Source organism: Ranitomeya imitator, chromosome 6, assembly GCF_032444005.1.
Source record: "Ranitomeya imitator isolate aRanImi1 chromosome 6, aRanImi1.pri, whole genome shotgun sequence".
NCBI classification, from domain to species: Eukaryota; Metazoa; Chordata; class Amphibia; order Anura; family Dendrobatidae; genus Ranitomeya; species Ranitomeya imitator.
Genome location: NC_091287.1, coordinates 59,738,415 through 59,754,306, shown reverse-complemented (window position 1 = coordinate 59,754,306; position 15,892 = coordinate 59,738,415). Strand labels below are relative to the sequence as shown.

Here is a 15,892-nt window from a genome sequence, read left to right as displayed (position 1 = left end):
GGTTATATAAACCTTCCTCAGGGGGCGTGCCAAGAGTCCACATGTGCCGTCTTATATAGTGGGAATGTAACCGCACCAACCGGAAGTAAAAAACCACGCTGCAATAGCAACAGGCCCAGAGCCCACAGCGATATAGCGCCGGAAGTAGGGGGGCGTCGCCAGCACGTCGTTATAGCAACGACCATACCAGCACATCATGACGCTGCCGCGTCCACTAAGAACTTGAGGGACGCTCACACCCCGGAAGTAAGGAAACGTTGCCATGACAGCAACCGCGGCATGCAGGTACGTCACCACCCGGTCAGCTGACGCCGGAGCACATGGGGCCCCACGTGACCAAGCTACAGACCGACCTCAGGGGGCGGAGCATCTGCACCACAGTGCGTCCACGGCAAAAGAATAAAATAATAATTGAATTTTTCAATGGCAAAAGAAAAAACTGAGCAAGGGTGTTGCAATTTACAATTTAAAAAAAAAATGTAAATTATGCTCATCTGGCCAAGTGGCCAAGAACTATCTCTTCTGACTTCTCCATAGACATGAACAATCAGTTGAGTGTGCATGTGTTCTCCATATGTAAAGTGTAGAAAGCCGCTTGAAACACCTCTGGCATTGGTTTATCCAACCTTACAACAAAAGGGTGGGATGTCTGAATGTAAGGTGTCCAAACCTTCTGTTCCTTGACATCATCTGTTGAAGAGACCCTCATATACCTCAGATGGCCAGCCAATCTTGCTGAAGTTGTGAGGCATGGCAAACTTTAATCACTTGAGCATTCAAGTCTTCATACTCTATAAAAGCTGTCATCTGACAGCTCTTCCTCCCTACCTATACACATGCACACCCGGTTCATTCAAGAATACATATGTCTTTCATGTGAAGAGTAAGCAGTTGCTAGACCTTGGGTTTTTGCAATCGACTTGCAGTTTGAAAATCTAAGGTCTGCACATGGATTAGCTCACAGGTGCAATCTGTCCATAAACAGCTTCAATAAGGGACATGTAAAAAAAAGTCCATGAATTAAAGGGTTTCTATTAGTGATGAGCGAGTGTACTCGTTACTCGGGGTTTCCGAGCATGATCAGGTGGTCACAGTGTAGTTTCAGCGTGCTCGGAGATTATGTTTGAGTTGATGTAGTTGCATGATTTGTGGCTGCTAGACAGCCTGAATACATGTGGGGATTCCCTAACAAACAGGCAACCCCCACATGTATTCAGGCTGTCAAGCAGCCACAAATCATGCAGCTGTGGCGACTGAAACATAATTTCCAAGCACGCCCAAACTACTCGGAGACCACCCGAGCATGCTCGGAAAACCTGAGTAACAAGTACACTCGCTCATCACTAGTTTTTATGGATTCAGAAAAACTGCTCTGGTGTAGTTTGTTTTGTCGAAAACCAACCGAACTTACTCACTTTCCTCTAGTCCAGCACTGAGTCTCTGTTGTTGCTCCCGATGTCTACTATTATCTGGAACAGCGCTGCAGCCAATCAGTGAGCTCAGAGGATCTCAGAGGCCTATGTGGTCAACTCAGACAAAACGGTTTAACTCCGCGAATGGCCGCAGGACTGCAAATATGATATCAGCACTACAGACAATAACAGACATTGGAAGTGTCAGGAGAAACTCAGGTGGTAGACCTGGGAAGAGCGAGTAGAGTAGAATTTGTTTTTCTTTTAAAAAATCAAACTGCACCCAAGGTAGTAGCAGTAGTTTTCAACACAGTTTTTCCACTGAAAATATACTTCATCATCAGATATTGTGCAAAAATTCATATAGAAAAAATTGGTGTGAACGTAACATACAACATCACTTTCTGTGATGAGAATGCTCATTTATTTTCCAAGGTTTGTGGAGTAGAAATTCATTATGGAACTACCGCTTCCACAAAGCAAAACGTTACTTAATAAAATTCAAGAAATTCCACAAAACTGTGTACACAACTTGTCCCCATTCGTGCTGTGTGAATTATTGGGGCTTTATAAATTTGTAATAGCTTTACTTCATCTGAGATACAAGGACGTTCTGAGTACAGAGCAAAAGTAAATAGCCTGAGTCTCGTCACCACGGGAGATGGCAAATCTAGCTTTCTATCAAGCGTTTTGCTTCAGTCGATTCAGCTCTGAGCTTTTCATGAATTATGTAGGCAAATTTCTAAAAGTATCCCTCGACTTACGCAAATCTAATTCTTCATGAAAAGGAAATCTGCTTTCATGGACCAGACACTGAAAGATGAAAGTTGTATTAAATTGCTTTGCTTACTTCCTTCAAATATCGGTCACTCGGAATCGTAGAATAAACAAACATCTTCATGAAAGGAGTGCGGATCAGACATCTAGAGGACACATTCGCCCCACCGCAGATCACATGACGTGTCGTCAGCACGTTTCAATGTACCTTAAATGTAGCTCCAGCTGAGTGTAAAGGAAGTGAATGAAGGCCCTCCGCACTACGACCTCCGCATGGCAGTCATTGACCACCAGTCCCTGGTCATTAAGGTATTCTCCATTGATACATTTGGTGCCAGATGATAGAGCAATGACCTGTGCTTGCCTCAGGTCTAAACCTACAAAACAAAAAGATGCAATAAGGTAAGAGAAAATAGTCTTCAAAAACATATTTGGATAAATGATCAATTTTTTTCTCATCCTTTTTTTGAGAAATAATGCATAGTTATGAATCTAATTTGAATTGTTTCATAATTAGTTACTGTTTTAAACGGAATGCGTCATTGGAAAAAGACCTTTTGTGTAAATCAGTTATTTTTGTTACATTCATTATTTTTTTTTTAGAAAAAATAGGCAATTTTTTTGTTATCATATCACAATCTTTATTGAAAAAGAAAATTTTTCATTTTGCAATTTTCACACTAGCCGCCAGGACAATTTTAGATTAACGCTTCCTGTCTTTTCAGGAAGAGTTTACAGGAGTTTACTTATCATCAGAGGCAGGATTACAATGACAAGTATACACTGGAGCCACCAATCACAATAGGCAATGTAACAGCTGACCCTGCCTCTCCTCTCTTCACACGCTGATTAGATGCTTAAATAAAAAGGTTTGAGACGGTTCCTTGCACCTAATGAAACAGTGGATTTCCTGAAACGACATGAAGAAAAGACTAAAAGAGTCCCAGAGGCCAAAGTAAAAAATTGCAAGACTTCTAATTTTTATTTTTAATTAAGATTTTGAAAAAAGCTTTGCCAACTAAAAAAAAAAAACATTCAACACGAAAAAATAATTTAAACAATACAGTGGTTTGATTTCTGATGACCCTTTTTTTTAACCCCTCATCACCTTGCGATTTTCGCATTTTCCATTTTTGCTCCTGGCCTTCCCAGAGCCATAAGTTTTTTTTATTGTTCCGTCAATATAGCCATGTGAGGGTTTGTTTTTTGTGGGTCGAGTTGTACTTTTCAATAACAACATTGATTTTACCATATAGTGTACTGAAAAATGGTAAAAAAACATTTCAAGTGCAGTACAATTGCAAAAAAAAAAGTGCAATCCAACAATTGTTTTTTGGGGCTTTTTATTTACCATGTTCCCTAAATGCTAAAACTGACCTGCCATAATGATTCTACAGGTCATTATGAGTACGCGTATAGTCAATATGTATAGGCTCTTTTTTATTTAAGTGGTGAAAAATAAAATCCAAAACTTGTAATAAAACAAATTTTAGCTTATGTCGCCATTTTCTGAGTCCCGTAGCATCTCCATTTTTTATGATCTGGGGCTGAATAAGGGCTTATTTTTTGCCCTTTGAGCTAATGTTTTATTGAGACCATTTTGGGTTAGATATGATGTTTTCATCGCTCGTTATTGCATTTTATTGCAATGTTGCGGCAGCCCAAAAAAGTAATTTTGGTGTTTTGATTCTTTTCCCCTTACCGATCAAAATAATTTACGGTACTTTATGTTTTGATAGATCGGACATTTATGAATTCAGTTACCGAATATGTGTAATCTTTATTGTTTTATTTTGAACGGGGGCAAAGGGGAGTGATTTGAACTTGTATTTTTTTTTTTACTTTTTTAAATTTTTTTTTACTTGCTTTAATAGTCCCCTAAGGAATCTTGAAACTGCTCACCTACGCTACACATAGCAAGTCTTCCGCTCTGCTATGTGTAGCAGAAATCATGACCTTCTATGAATGAGCGTGTGTAAAACATCGGACTACACTTGGATGTTATCAGAGTGCAGTCCGATTTACGCAGACACAGACAATGTAGAAAATGGAGAAATTACGGCTTTGTCCGAGTTAACCACACGGACCTCTCAGATCCTCTGAGCTCACCCATTGAATGCCAACTTTGAGGTCCAAATAAATTTGAGGATACACTCATATGAATATACAGTAATTTATTTTCAATCCAGTGATTTGGGGATATTATTGGATCTAATTTTTCGCACTGTGGTTGTATTATTATTTACATTATCATGGATGTCGGTGTTTTGCTTGCTTCGGTTTTTAATTGATTTTAAAAATTTTGATTTTTAATTAATGTATTTTTGTCTCAATAATGATTGTCTTTTTATGATAGGTGTGCTTATCATTTTGCAATGCCTTTCTTCATAGTTGTACTTTAGCTCTTGCTTGCTGATATAGCACCCACTTATATATTCTCTGTGCATCCTCATTTTGGTTCTATTTAGACCAATGTGCCTTTGCGCTGTGACTCCACTCATTCTGCCGAATTTATTATATACAATATAAATATATATAATTTAGAATGCAGAGTACTCTGTAAATGTCTCTGATTTCCAGCGTCTATGTTGCTCATGTAATGCAAATCGCACTGCGCTAAGTTAGGCACCTGGGAGATGGCTGTCAACCTAAAATGGCGTTGGCAGTCATGGCCCATTGACACAGCAGAGCGGTAGAGAAGGAACTGCTCTCTCGAAATGACGTTACAGGAAGTGGGAGAGTTTCCACCGTGAGCGGTTCTCTAACCACTCTGAGCAGCCATAACACAGCAGAACAGAAGAGAAGGAACTGCTCTGTCAACATGACATTACAGGAAATGGAAGAGTTGCGACTCGGTTCTCTTACCACTCATAGCCGCCATGATACAGCAGAGCGGAAGAGAAGGAACCGCTCTGTTGAAATGACATTACAGGAAATGGGAGAGTTGCCACCATGAGAGGTTCTCTAACCACTCTGAGCCGCAATGACACAGCAGTGCGGAAGAGAAAGAACTGCTCTGTTGACATGATGTTACAAGAAGTGGGAGAGTCGCCGCCATGAGAGGTTCTGTAACCAATCTGAGTCGGGAGAGATAATTGTAAGGCAAAACAGGCAGTTAGTTAGCAACTACCTACAGATAAGTGCTTAGCCCCATATAGGAAAAAAAAAGTCCCAAATAAATCCTTTACGTACACAGCACAGAGACCAATCGAATATTGCACCTACAGTATATAACATTTTATATAGAATTATTCTAAATGTACATTTTTATACAATTCTCCCTTTCTTATTGCCTTGAACCAGGCGATGGCAATGATTTAACAGAATTCTCTGTGCCAACTAAAGTGGAAAAGAACTGAGACTGATTTCTGGGTTTTATTTAGTACTTCCAGTGATAGGTACATTTATAAGGACTCGGTAACCATCAGCAATAGCTTTAGCAGCCCATAAACATCCCGGCCGGTTTCCCCTCGGTGGGAGATGTTTATTACCTCATATAGAATGTGTGCTCCAAGGATGTAGTTATTGATTGAACAAGAAAACTTTGTCAGAGGCCTTTTATCTAACAAGTAGTAGATGTAAGCGCAGCTTTTACAGGCATCGCATTGTTATGGAAATGGCCATCTTTAGCTTACGGTAATGATGTCTGCTTACAAGCTCAGTCCTGCAGGGCACGGATCCAGCGTTTCTGTGTTGTCAGCTCATTTCTGAAAGAGCTAGGAGTTCATGATTGTTCTCGCTGTAGACATTTTTTTTCCCAATAGCCCATCACGATTTTTCAGCATGTGGTATCTTCATAGAGCACAAGATGAGAAAACATAACAGGGAACTTAGAGGAGCTCCACAAGGGAAGGACATTTTACAAGGAAGGTCGGTTGCTATTTAAATTTCTGGTTTCACGAAATGATTTTCTGCTTAGAAGCCCTTAAATAATTATTCCCATCTCAACATGTTATGGCTTCATACAGGCTCTGACCAGTGGAGGTGGTGCCATCGAGAGAGAGAGATATAGCCTTTCAGTTATGGAAGCAGCATAGCGCACCCTACACTCACTCTCCAGTGTTGCTGTCATTCCACCTCCAGTGGTCGCAACATGGATGGAGTTATTCCCTTCTCAGCCATGATGTGGGGGGTAACTCTTTAAAAACATTCTCCTCCTGGGTACTCAGTATTTGTTAGAAGGACCCCCAGCAATCAGCTGTAATATGTGGGGAATCTTGGCACTGCGTTTCCAATTTTCCTGCAGCGCCATTACAGAGGAAGTTAAGCATTACCAAGTGCTATGTGAAGGCAACTACAGTACTGGGCTTCCGATTCTCTATGTATCCTTTCTCTACTATGGCAAAAATATAAGGAACCTAAACAGGAGACCCCTGTCGTAAGCTCAGAATTCCCTAATAGAGCAAATGGTTTTTGATACTGGACAACCCTATTAAGAGATCATGTACATGTGCCAAATTGTATGGAAGAACATGGAGTCTTTGAGACTATGGACCATTGAGCTGTAAGCATTCTATGCATCTCCACATGGTGCCTTCACAAAGTACTCTATTGGGGATATTCTTCCAATAACTCTGGTGTACTGCTGCATCCAAGCAAACATGGCCCAAATTATATATACATATCAATCTATCTATCTATCTATCTATCTATCTATCTATCTATCTATCTAGCTGTCTATCTCTATCGATCGATAGATACAGGTGCTTCTCACAAAATTAGAACATCATCAAAAAGTTAATTTATTTCAGTTCTTCAATACAAAAAGTGAAGCTCATATATTATATAGAGTCATTAGAAACAGAGTGATCTATTTCACGTGTTTATTTCTGTTAATGTTGATGATTATGGCTTACAGCCAATGAAAACCTAAAAGTCATCATCTCAGTAAATTAGAATACTTTATAACACCAGCTTTAAAAATGATTTTAAAATCCAAAATGTTGGCCTACTGAGATGTATGTTCAGTAATTGCCCTCAATACTTGGTCGGGGCTCCTTTTGTATCAATTACTGCATCAATGCGGCGTAGCATGGAGGTGATCAGCCTCTGGCACTGCTGAGGTGTTATGGAAGCCCAGGTTGCTTTGATAGCAGCCTTCAGCTCATCTGCATTGTTGGGTCTGGTGTCTCTCTTCTTCCTCTTGACAATACTCCATAGATTCTCTATGGGGTTAAGGTCAGGTGAGTTTGCTGGCCAATCAAGCACAGTGATACTGTTGTTTTTAAACCAGGTATTGGTACTTTTGGCCGTGTGGACAGATGCCAAGTCCTGCTGGAGAATGAAATTAATATTAACATGCTTGGATACAGCACTCCGTGAACAGACCTTTTGTGGCTTACCCTCTTTGTGGAGGGTGTCAATGACTGCCTTCTGGACATCTGTCAAGTCAGCTGTCTTCCCCATGACTGTGGAGCTACTGAAAGAGAATATGGGACCTTATTAAACGCTTAGGAAGCCTTTGCAGGTGTTTTTGGTTAATTATTCTAATTTATTGAAATAATGACTTTTGGGTTTTCATTGAATGTAAGCCATAATCATCAACATTAACAGAAATAAACACTTGAAATAGATCACTCTGCTTGTAATGACTCTATATAATATATGAGTTTCACTTTTTGTATTGAAGAACTGAAATAAATTAACTTTTTTGATGATATTCTAATTCAGTGAGAAGCACCTATAGAAAAATAGATAGATAGATAGATAGATAGATAGATAGATAGATTAAAGATCTTCCCTCTGTGGAAAAACATGCAAAACAAAACAAAGTGGTATCACAAAGCACAGTCCTTGTGGTGGCAGGGATCAGCCCACTCAAGGTTAACAAGGCCCATGGTTCATGTTTAAACACAACCACTTCTCTGGAGTGTTCCTCTCCAGACACTGAAGTTTCACTGCCTCTGAAGGCCAACTGTTTAAAGCCCTAGACCACACCCTGGGGTGGAGATAAGGTGGACAACATGCCACCCGCTCTATGGTTGTCCACAAAAAACCCAGCCCTCAAACACATTGCCTGTTAACCCCTTGCAACACTTAATGTGCTGGAGGAAACTTCTGGCTTTTACATCACTGAAGCCATTAACCTCAACAAAACACATCTCCCCTCCAGCACCTTGCCAGTGACTTTGTCACAATATATATATATAATATATATATATATATATATATATACACCTATATACATGTACAGAGGTACACTGGTGGTCGTGTGCACCTGTAAGGCAGCCCTTTTATGGTTCTACAACTGCCATGTGATTATGCTTTACACTGCAGTTCTGCCTTTTTTTTGCATTATTTTCTATAATGGTGTAAGACCACTGTTCTATCAATTCTCAGGATATCAGTTTTCAGAGCAATATCTTGATCTTTCTCTCCGCTGACAACATCTGTTGCGGTAAGAGCCAAAAGACCACCATACAAAGCAGATGGTTGGCTTGGGCAGATAAAATTGACAGGTTTAGTAGATTTTTAGATTATGTCCTCTATTCATAAGTTCATAGGTAGTATTCCTGTCTTACTAACTGAATAATAATAATAATCCTAATAATACAAACAATAATGGGCCAACATAATTAAAACCCTCAAAAAAGCTTCCTAGTTCATTGCCTCCGATATACTATGGCAACATGGCTGCTGTAAGAGAGGTCCTTAAAGTTCTTCCTTTTAGTTGTCCAATATAATAAAAATGTAGCAGCTTTCTTCCAAAATCAGCGCCACACCTGTCTACAGGACATACATGGTACTGCAGCTCACTGAACCAAATAGAGCTGAGCTGCAATACCGCATACAACCTGCAGACAGGAGTGGTGTTGTTTTTTGCAAAAAAGCAGCCATGTTTTTCAAATTTTGGAAATTGTTCCCCAAATCTGTGATCTCAGTATTTTCTAAATACACAATTACATTTCACAAGCTTTTTTTTTTTGTTTGTTTCTTTTTGTTCTTTTACTATCTCTTCATTTTACGATGATAGAAAGTGACAGCGGAAATAAAATAAAAGTAGAAAACATGGTTGCGGTACATGGTAAATATATCAGCCAAAAGGAAGGCAGCAATTTCACAGAACTGTGGATAACATGGGAGCCTCGGGTCAAGATTTATTTATGCTCTATATTCAGTCTGACTCTGAGCAATTGCCGATGTGTTCAAAGTATGGAACAATGAATGGTGCATGATATGGCGTCTTACATCTGCTAACAAATTGTTGATTTTACAGTTCTGTGTCTGATAAGCAATAACTTATTTATCATATAACCTGACAGAGGATTTGTTATAAGGATGTATGGCGGGTTATTTTTTTTGTCTAGAGACCAGAGTCTTATTGAAGAACAGCTCAGTGAATGTAAGTGTAATCCGACATGTAGATATACAACCGCTATACACTGAGTTTGTATCCATTTGTTACACATAATATATGTATTACTTTACAGTTTTCTTTCTTATAGTTACTATATTATTATTCTAGGGCATACAATATTGATGGCGTATTTTTAGGTCAGGTTATCAATAATAGACTGGCGGGAGTCTGGAAGGAGAAAGAAGCTGTTCTGCAGTACCCGGGAGCAGCTGCTACACATAGAATGGAGCTGCGCAGGGCGACTCTGGTCAATATTGTATACAGCAGCTGATCATTGTGGCGGGATGGATGGGGGGGTCTGTGTGTCAAACCGCCACCAATCTGATATTGATGACTAGCCGACAGATAGAGTATCAAAAAGTGAGATCGCTAAAATTTGCTAAGCAGGGTGAAATTTAAAAAAAAGGAAAGGGACATAAGTCAGGCAGACCAAAAATTGACAACACAAAAAGTAATTGCTGATGATTTATCATAATTATCTAAAATAAAAATTGTCTTTTTTTGCACCTAGCAACCAATCACAGTGTTGCTTTCATTTTATTAAAGCAATTTAATATTTTCATTTTTACAATGAAAATATGAAAAAAAAGATACAATTTTGGTATTGCTGCAATCATATAAGGACTGCGGTCACACATTCAGTATTTGGTCAGTATTTTACATCAGTATTTGTCCTGTCCTGTACATATACACTGCACAGTACCACTTCTGTCCTGTATATTAGGTGTAATTCTCAGCATGTGCATTAAGTAGTGATGAGCATATACATTCGGCGCTATTTGTTACTCGGACGTACAGTACGCTATTCGGGCTATTCGTTACTCGGCGAGTAATTTGTTTTTCGGCTCGGTATGTTAAATATATCATTTTTGGCATTTCATTTGCTTGCCAATCACAGTAATGACGGCACAATCTTTGGTGTGGCACTACTGTGCTTGGCTGCCTGAACACTGGGTGTTTGTCGTGCATGTATGTGCATGACAGCACGGCAAACATTGCTTCTGATCGGCAGTAAAAGTTACCCTGCTTGTCAGATGGCCGAGGTTCCCATGCTGTGATGTGTAAAGTTCACCTCCGGTCACTGGTGTCAGCTGATGGGACTACAGCTCCCATCAGCCGACGCCTGCTGCCGCTAATAAGGCCGGTTTCACACGTCAGTGGCTCCGGTACGTGTGGTGACAGTTTCCTCACGTACCGGAGACACTGACTCACATAGACACATTAAAGTAAATGTGTCTCTGCACATGTCGGCGTGTTTTCACGGACTGTGTGTCCATTTGCAAAACATGGAGACATGTCAGTGTTCATGGGAGCGCACGGATCACATGGACCCATTAAAGTCAATGGGTCCATGTAAACACGTACTGCAAATGGATGCTGTCTGTGTGCCATCTGTGTGCCACCTGAGGACCACACGGAACAGCGCTACAGTAAGCGCTGTCCCCTGTGTGTGGTGCTGAAGCCGCCATTCATCCCTTCTGTCCTGCTCAGCTGAAAGCAGCGCTCGCAGGAGAGAAGGGATGAAAGATCAATTAATTTTTTTTTTTTGTTTAAATTAAAGTTTGGACTGATGAAATGAGAGTGACTCTTGATGGACCAGATGGATGGGCCAGAGCCTGGATCAGTAAAGGGCAGAGAGCTCCACTCTCACTCAGACGCCAGCAAGGTGGAGGTGGGGTACTGGTATGGGCTGGTATCATCAAAGATGAACTTGTGGGACCTTTTCGGGTTGAGGATGGAGTGAAGCTCAACTCCCAGACCTACTGCCAGTTTCTGGAAGACAACTTCTTCAAGCAGTGGTACAGGAAGATGTCGGTATCGTTCAAGAAAAACATGATTTTCATGCAGGACAATGCTCCATCACATGCCTCCAACTACTCCACAGTGTGGCCGGCCAGTAAAGGTCTCAAAGAAGAAAAAATAATGACATGGCCCCCTTGTTCACCTGATCTGAACCCCATAGAGAACCTGTGGTCCCTCATAAAATGTGAGATCTACAGGGAGGGAAAACAGTCCACCTCTCGGAACAGTGTCTGGAGGCTGTGGTGGCTGCTGCACGCAATGTTGATCGTAAACAGATCAAGCAACTGACAGAATCTATGGATGGAGGCTGTTAGTGTCATCATGAAGAAAGGTGGCTATATTGGTCACTAATTTTTTGGGGTTTTGTTTTTGCATGTCAGAAATGTTTATTTCTAAATTTTGTGCAGTTATTAGTTTACCTGGTGAAAATGAACAAGTGAGATGGGAATATACCGTATTTGGTTTTTATTAAGTTGCCTAATAATTCTGCACAGTAATAGTTACCTGCACAAACAGATAGCCAAATCTAAAAAAACACTCCAACTTCCAAAAATATTAAGCTTTGATATTTGAGTGTTTTGGGTTGATTGAGAACATAGCTTTTGGTCAATAATAAAAATAATCCCCTAAAATACAACTTGCCTAATAATTCTGCACACAGTGTATATAAATATCCCCTCACCTCAGGACATGGCTGTTAGTCATGAGTGTGTGTTCCTTAGCAGAGTCCATAAATATGGGGTTTGTGCTGTGGCGGCTATTGGTCAGACTCTGGCTTTAAGCTGACATAGATGAATGCTAGAGGCTTTTCATGTGTCATCGTAACCTTGCTTGTAATGGTCTGTCATCAACAGTGAATATGAGATTCAATGCAGCAGAAGACAGGTAAGAACTTAGATAAATTGTAAGAGGAAGGAAGCTGAGTACACAATAACCGCTTCTAGTTTATTGTGGAGAAGCAGAGAACAACCGATGACCTAAAAACAGGAAAGTGGCACAATTTGCTGACCGTAAAGGACCCCAACCTTGATTACAGTCTCCTCTTCTTCATTCCTTATTAACGTCACAACTACATAGATTACATACAAAATACATAGATTTAGAAGTGACTAGTTATTATCATTTCCCCATCTTATGGTTGCTGGACACGTTTTAGATTCTATCTCTACCTCCAAATTTGGTGCTTCGCGATCTTTTCTTGTAGGAACGCTGTGATATGGAATAGTAAATGCTGTAAACTAAAGGGGCACTCGAACTACATTTATAAAGAAAATAAAATCAGAGCTAAACCACAGCATGAAATTGGAAATGGCATGTCTTCACAGCTGGCAGTCCCTTCTTTGATGTATGCACAGTGCAGACACATCTAGGTTTCATAGCTGACAAGCTATTTGCTAGGTTTATCCATAGGTTAGAGTAGGGGATAAGTTGCTGATAGCTGGTGGACTGACCGCTGGGACCTAAGTACAGTGCTCTGCAAATCCCTGTGGTGTATCAGGGCACCTGCTTGACCTCTGCTCCATTCACTGTCTATAGTACTGTTGGAAACAGCCAAGTATTTAACTCCGATTTTTATGCCAGTTCCATAGACAATGAATGGAGTAGAGGTCGAGCATGAGCACCTATGTTTCATTTAAGTCGGCGCCCTGCAATGCCTGATTTCTAGAGCGCCCTCTTCAGGAATACTGGTGTCCGACCACAGTAAGTTATGCCATTTCCTATGAACAGAGGATAACTTACTAGTTTAGGATTGCCCATTTAAAGGGGTTGTACAAGAGTCAGCTGCTTTCTTCTATAAACAGCACCATATCTGACCATAGACTTTGTTATTGTACCTCAGCTCCATTAAATTAAATTGAACTGAGATGCAATACCGCATACCACCTGAGGACAGATGTGGCATTGTCTTTCAAACAAGAATGATTTTCTAATCTTATAGAGTCCTTTTAAATTTTGTTTTCTCTGTGTCTTCAGAAAACACTCATAAAGGGTTAAACCAAAACCCAAAAGCAAACAATTTGCCAAATCAGAGCTTAGAGACTGTATAGTGTGCCTGGCATTCAGCTGAAAAGGACATTCAGGACTATGGTGATCTCAGTGGCCATCATATCACACATATGCTGATAAGTGGAAAAGATGAACAATCATAAAAGCTTAGAACCAGCATCAACCAGATCCACACATGGATCTGCTGTTATTTGCCACCATACAAGGTCAGGTCCGTTTAAACATATTCTGGATACAGTCATAAAACACAATGTGAATAAACCTTAAACAAATCTTTACTGGTTTTGCCTTCAGAGTTTGCAGTTCGTAGACAATTTTCATGTCAGACCTCATGCTGCCTATTTAAATGGATTCATTCTGGAGGAAACAGCAGCGACAGGTTAACAATAGCTAAATAGTCGCAATTCTAAAAGCATTCTTCTGGAGTGGACTGCTGGAATGAATAAGCTATTAGTCCCATTAACCTTTTCATTACTTCAAGGATTACTAATTTTGAGTTTGAATATATACACTAAGTAAACCCACAATTCAATGTATAGATCAATAATCTAATCATCACTTCCCGTTTTCATACTATCGCCGGAGACACACTAGCGATTTTAAAATCGGTCCGATTTTGTTCCTGCAAAGTCAGATGAGTGTCATGCGTTTTTCATGCGAGTATAATCTGATTTTTAACACCTAGCTAGTGATGAGCAAGTATACTCGTTACTCAAGATTTCCCGAGCATGCTCAGTGGTCTCCGCGTATTTCGGTGTGCTCGGAGATTTAGTTTATGTCGATGCAGCTGCATGATTTGTGGCTGCTAGACAGCTTGAATACATGTGGGGATTACCTGTTTAGATACAGGGGTGGACATACCGCAATTGCAGCTGGTGTGACTACATGGGGGACTGGAGGTGGAGAGGGGCCCCTGCAAGGCAGCTAACACTGAGGCCAATCTGGCCTGTTTATTCAGCCACAAGGCTCCAAGGGAGCCCCTGGCCAGATTTTCCTCATGTAGGGCAGGCAGAGATTGATCCCTACAGCTCCAATGCCTACAGGAGAAAATGGCAGTGGAGCGGAGCTGCAGGGATCCATCCTGCTTCCTACCTGCTCTTCCTGTCTGACAAAGCAGTGTAGCTGGATGATGTCAGTATTCAGCATGCAGCTGTGTCATAGAGAAAGCTGCCTGCGACAAAGATAGTGTGTGTGTGAATGTGCTGAGAGGTGTGTGTGTGTGCATGCAGTGAGGTGAGAGGTGCTGTGAGTGTGTGTGTGTGTGTGTGTGTGTGTGTAGGTGGTGGAGAGGGCACTGATGGGGTGATGGAGATGGCAATGATGGGGGTGGTGGGGAGAAAGCAATGATGGAGGTGGTGGAAATGGTAAGGATGGGGGTGGTGGAGGAGAGGCAATGATGGTGGTGGAAAAGACAATGATGGGGGTAGTGGCGGAGTAGGCAATGATGGAGGTGGTGGAATGTACAATGATGGGGTGGTGGGGGAGAAAGCAAGAATAGAGGTGGGGAGAAGACAATGATCGAGGTGATGTAAAGTGCAATGATGGGGTGGTGGTGGAGAAGGCAATGATGGAGGTGACAGAAAGGGCAATGATGGGGGTGGTAGGGGAGAAGGCAATGATGGAGGTGGTGGAGAGAACAATGATGGGGTGCAGAGGGAGAACAATGATGTAGGTGGTGGAGAGGGTAATGATGTAGGTGGTGGAGAGGGTAATGATGGAGGTGGTGGAGAGGGCAGTGATAGAGGTGTTGGAGAGGGCAATGATGGAGGTGGTGGAGAGGGCAATGATGGGGATGGTGGTGGAGAGGGCAATGATAGAGGTGGTGGGGGAGAGCAATGATTGGGGTGGTGGAGAGAGCAATGATGGAGGTGGGGGAGAGGACAATGATAGAATGCGGGGAGAGGAGGACAATGAGGGATGTGGGGGATTGGGACGGGAGGAAGGGTGACTTATAATGGACTTACGAACAGGGGAACATGGAGGAAGACGTTAGATATGGATGTAAAATGAATTGAATGATGGAGGTGGATGCTATCCATCTCACAATTCATTGTGATGCTATCAGGGACTTAAAATTCATTGGGGAGTGGGAGAAGAGGCGATAAGGTGCATAGGACCATTTATAATGAACTGAAAGGTGGGAGAAGACGCTGTCAGGGACTTGTAATGAATTGGGAAGTGGCGGAGGGAGCTCAGTACCTGATGGCATCTTCTCCCACCCCCAAATTCATTATGATGCTATCAAGGACTTATAATGAATGATGGGGCCAAAGGACAGGGACTAAAGCTATGTGCACACGTTCAGGATTTGCAGGGGAAAATTCTGCTGAATATTCTAATGTGTTGGCAGGAAGAAAGTTGCGTTAAATATATTTATCTTTTTCCACATTTTTGTCATGCTTTTGTTACGTATTTTTTCCCATAAGTACAGGGAAAATACGCTGCAAGAATTGACAATATGAAAATATAGATCAGAGCACAAATTGTATAATAAATTACTGACAACAAACAAAAACATTCAGTGTGTCAGTATGAC

At 41.1% G+C, this 15,892-nt stretch overlaps 1 protein-coding gene across 1 annotated transcript in view; it reads right to left on the bottom strand.

Moving 5' to 3' along the window:
• The window catches only part of ADARB2 (adenosine deaminase RNA specific B2 (inactive)), an 808,988-nt gene that overhangs the window by 78,717 nt on the left and 714,379 nt on the right, over positions 1-15,892 (bottom strand). The window contains exon 7 of the mRNA XM_069729698.1: positions 2,398-2,566. Within this exon, the coding sequence (XP_069585799.1) occupies positions 2,398-2,566 (169 nt within the window). The remainder of the gene's footprint in view (positions 1-2,397; positions 2,567-15,892) is intronic.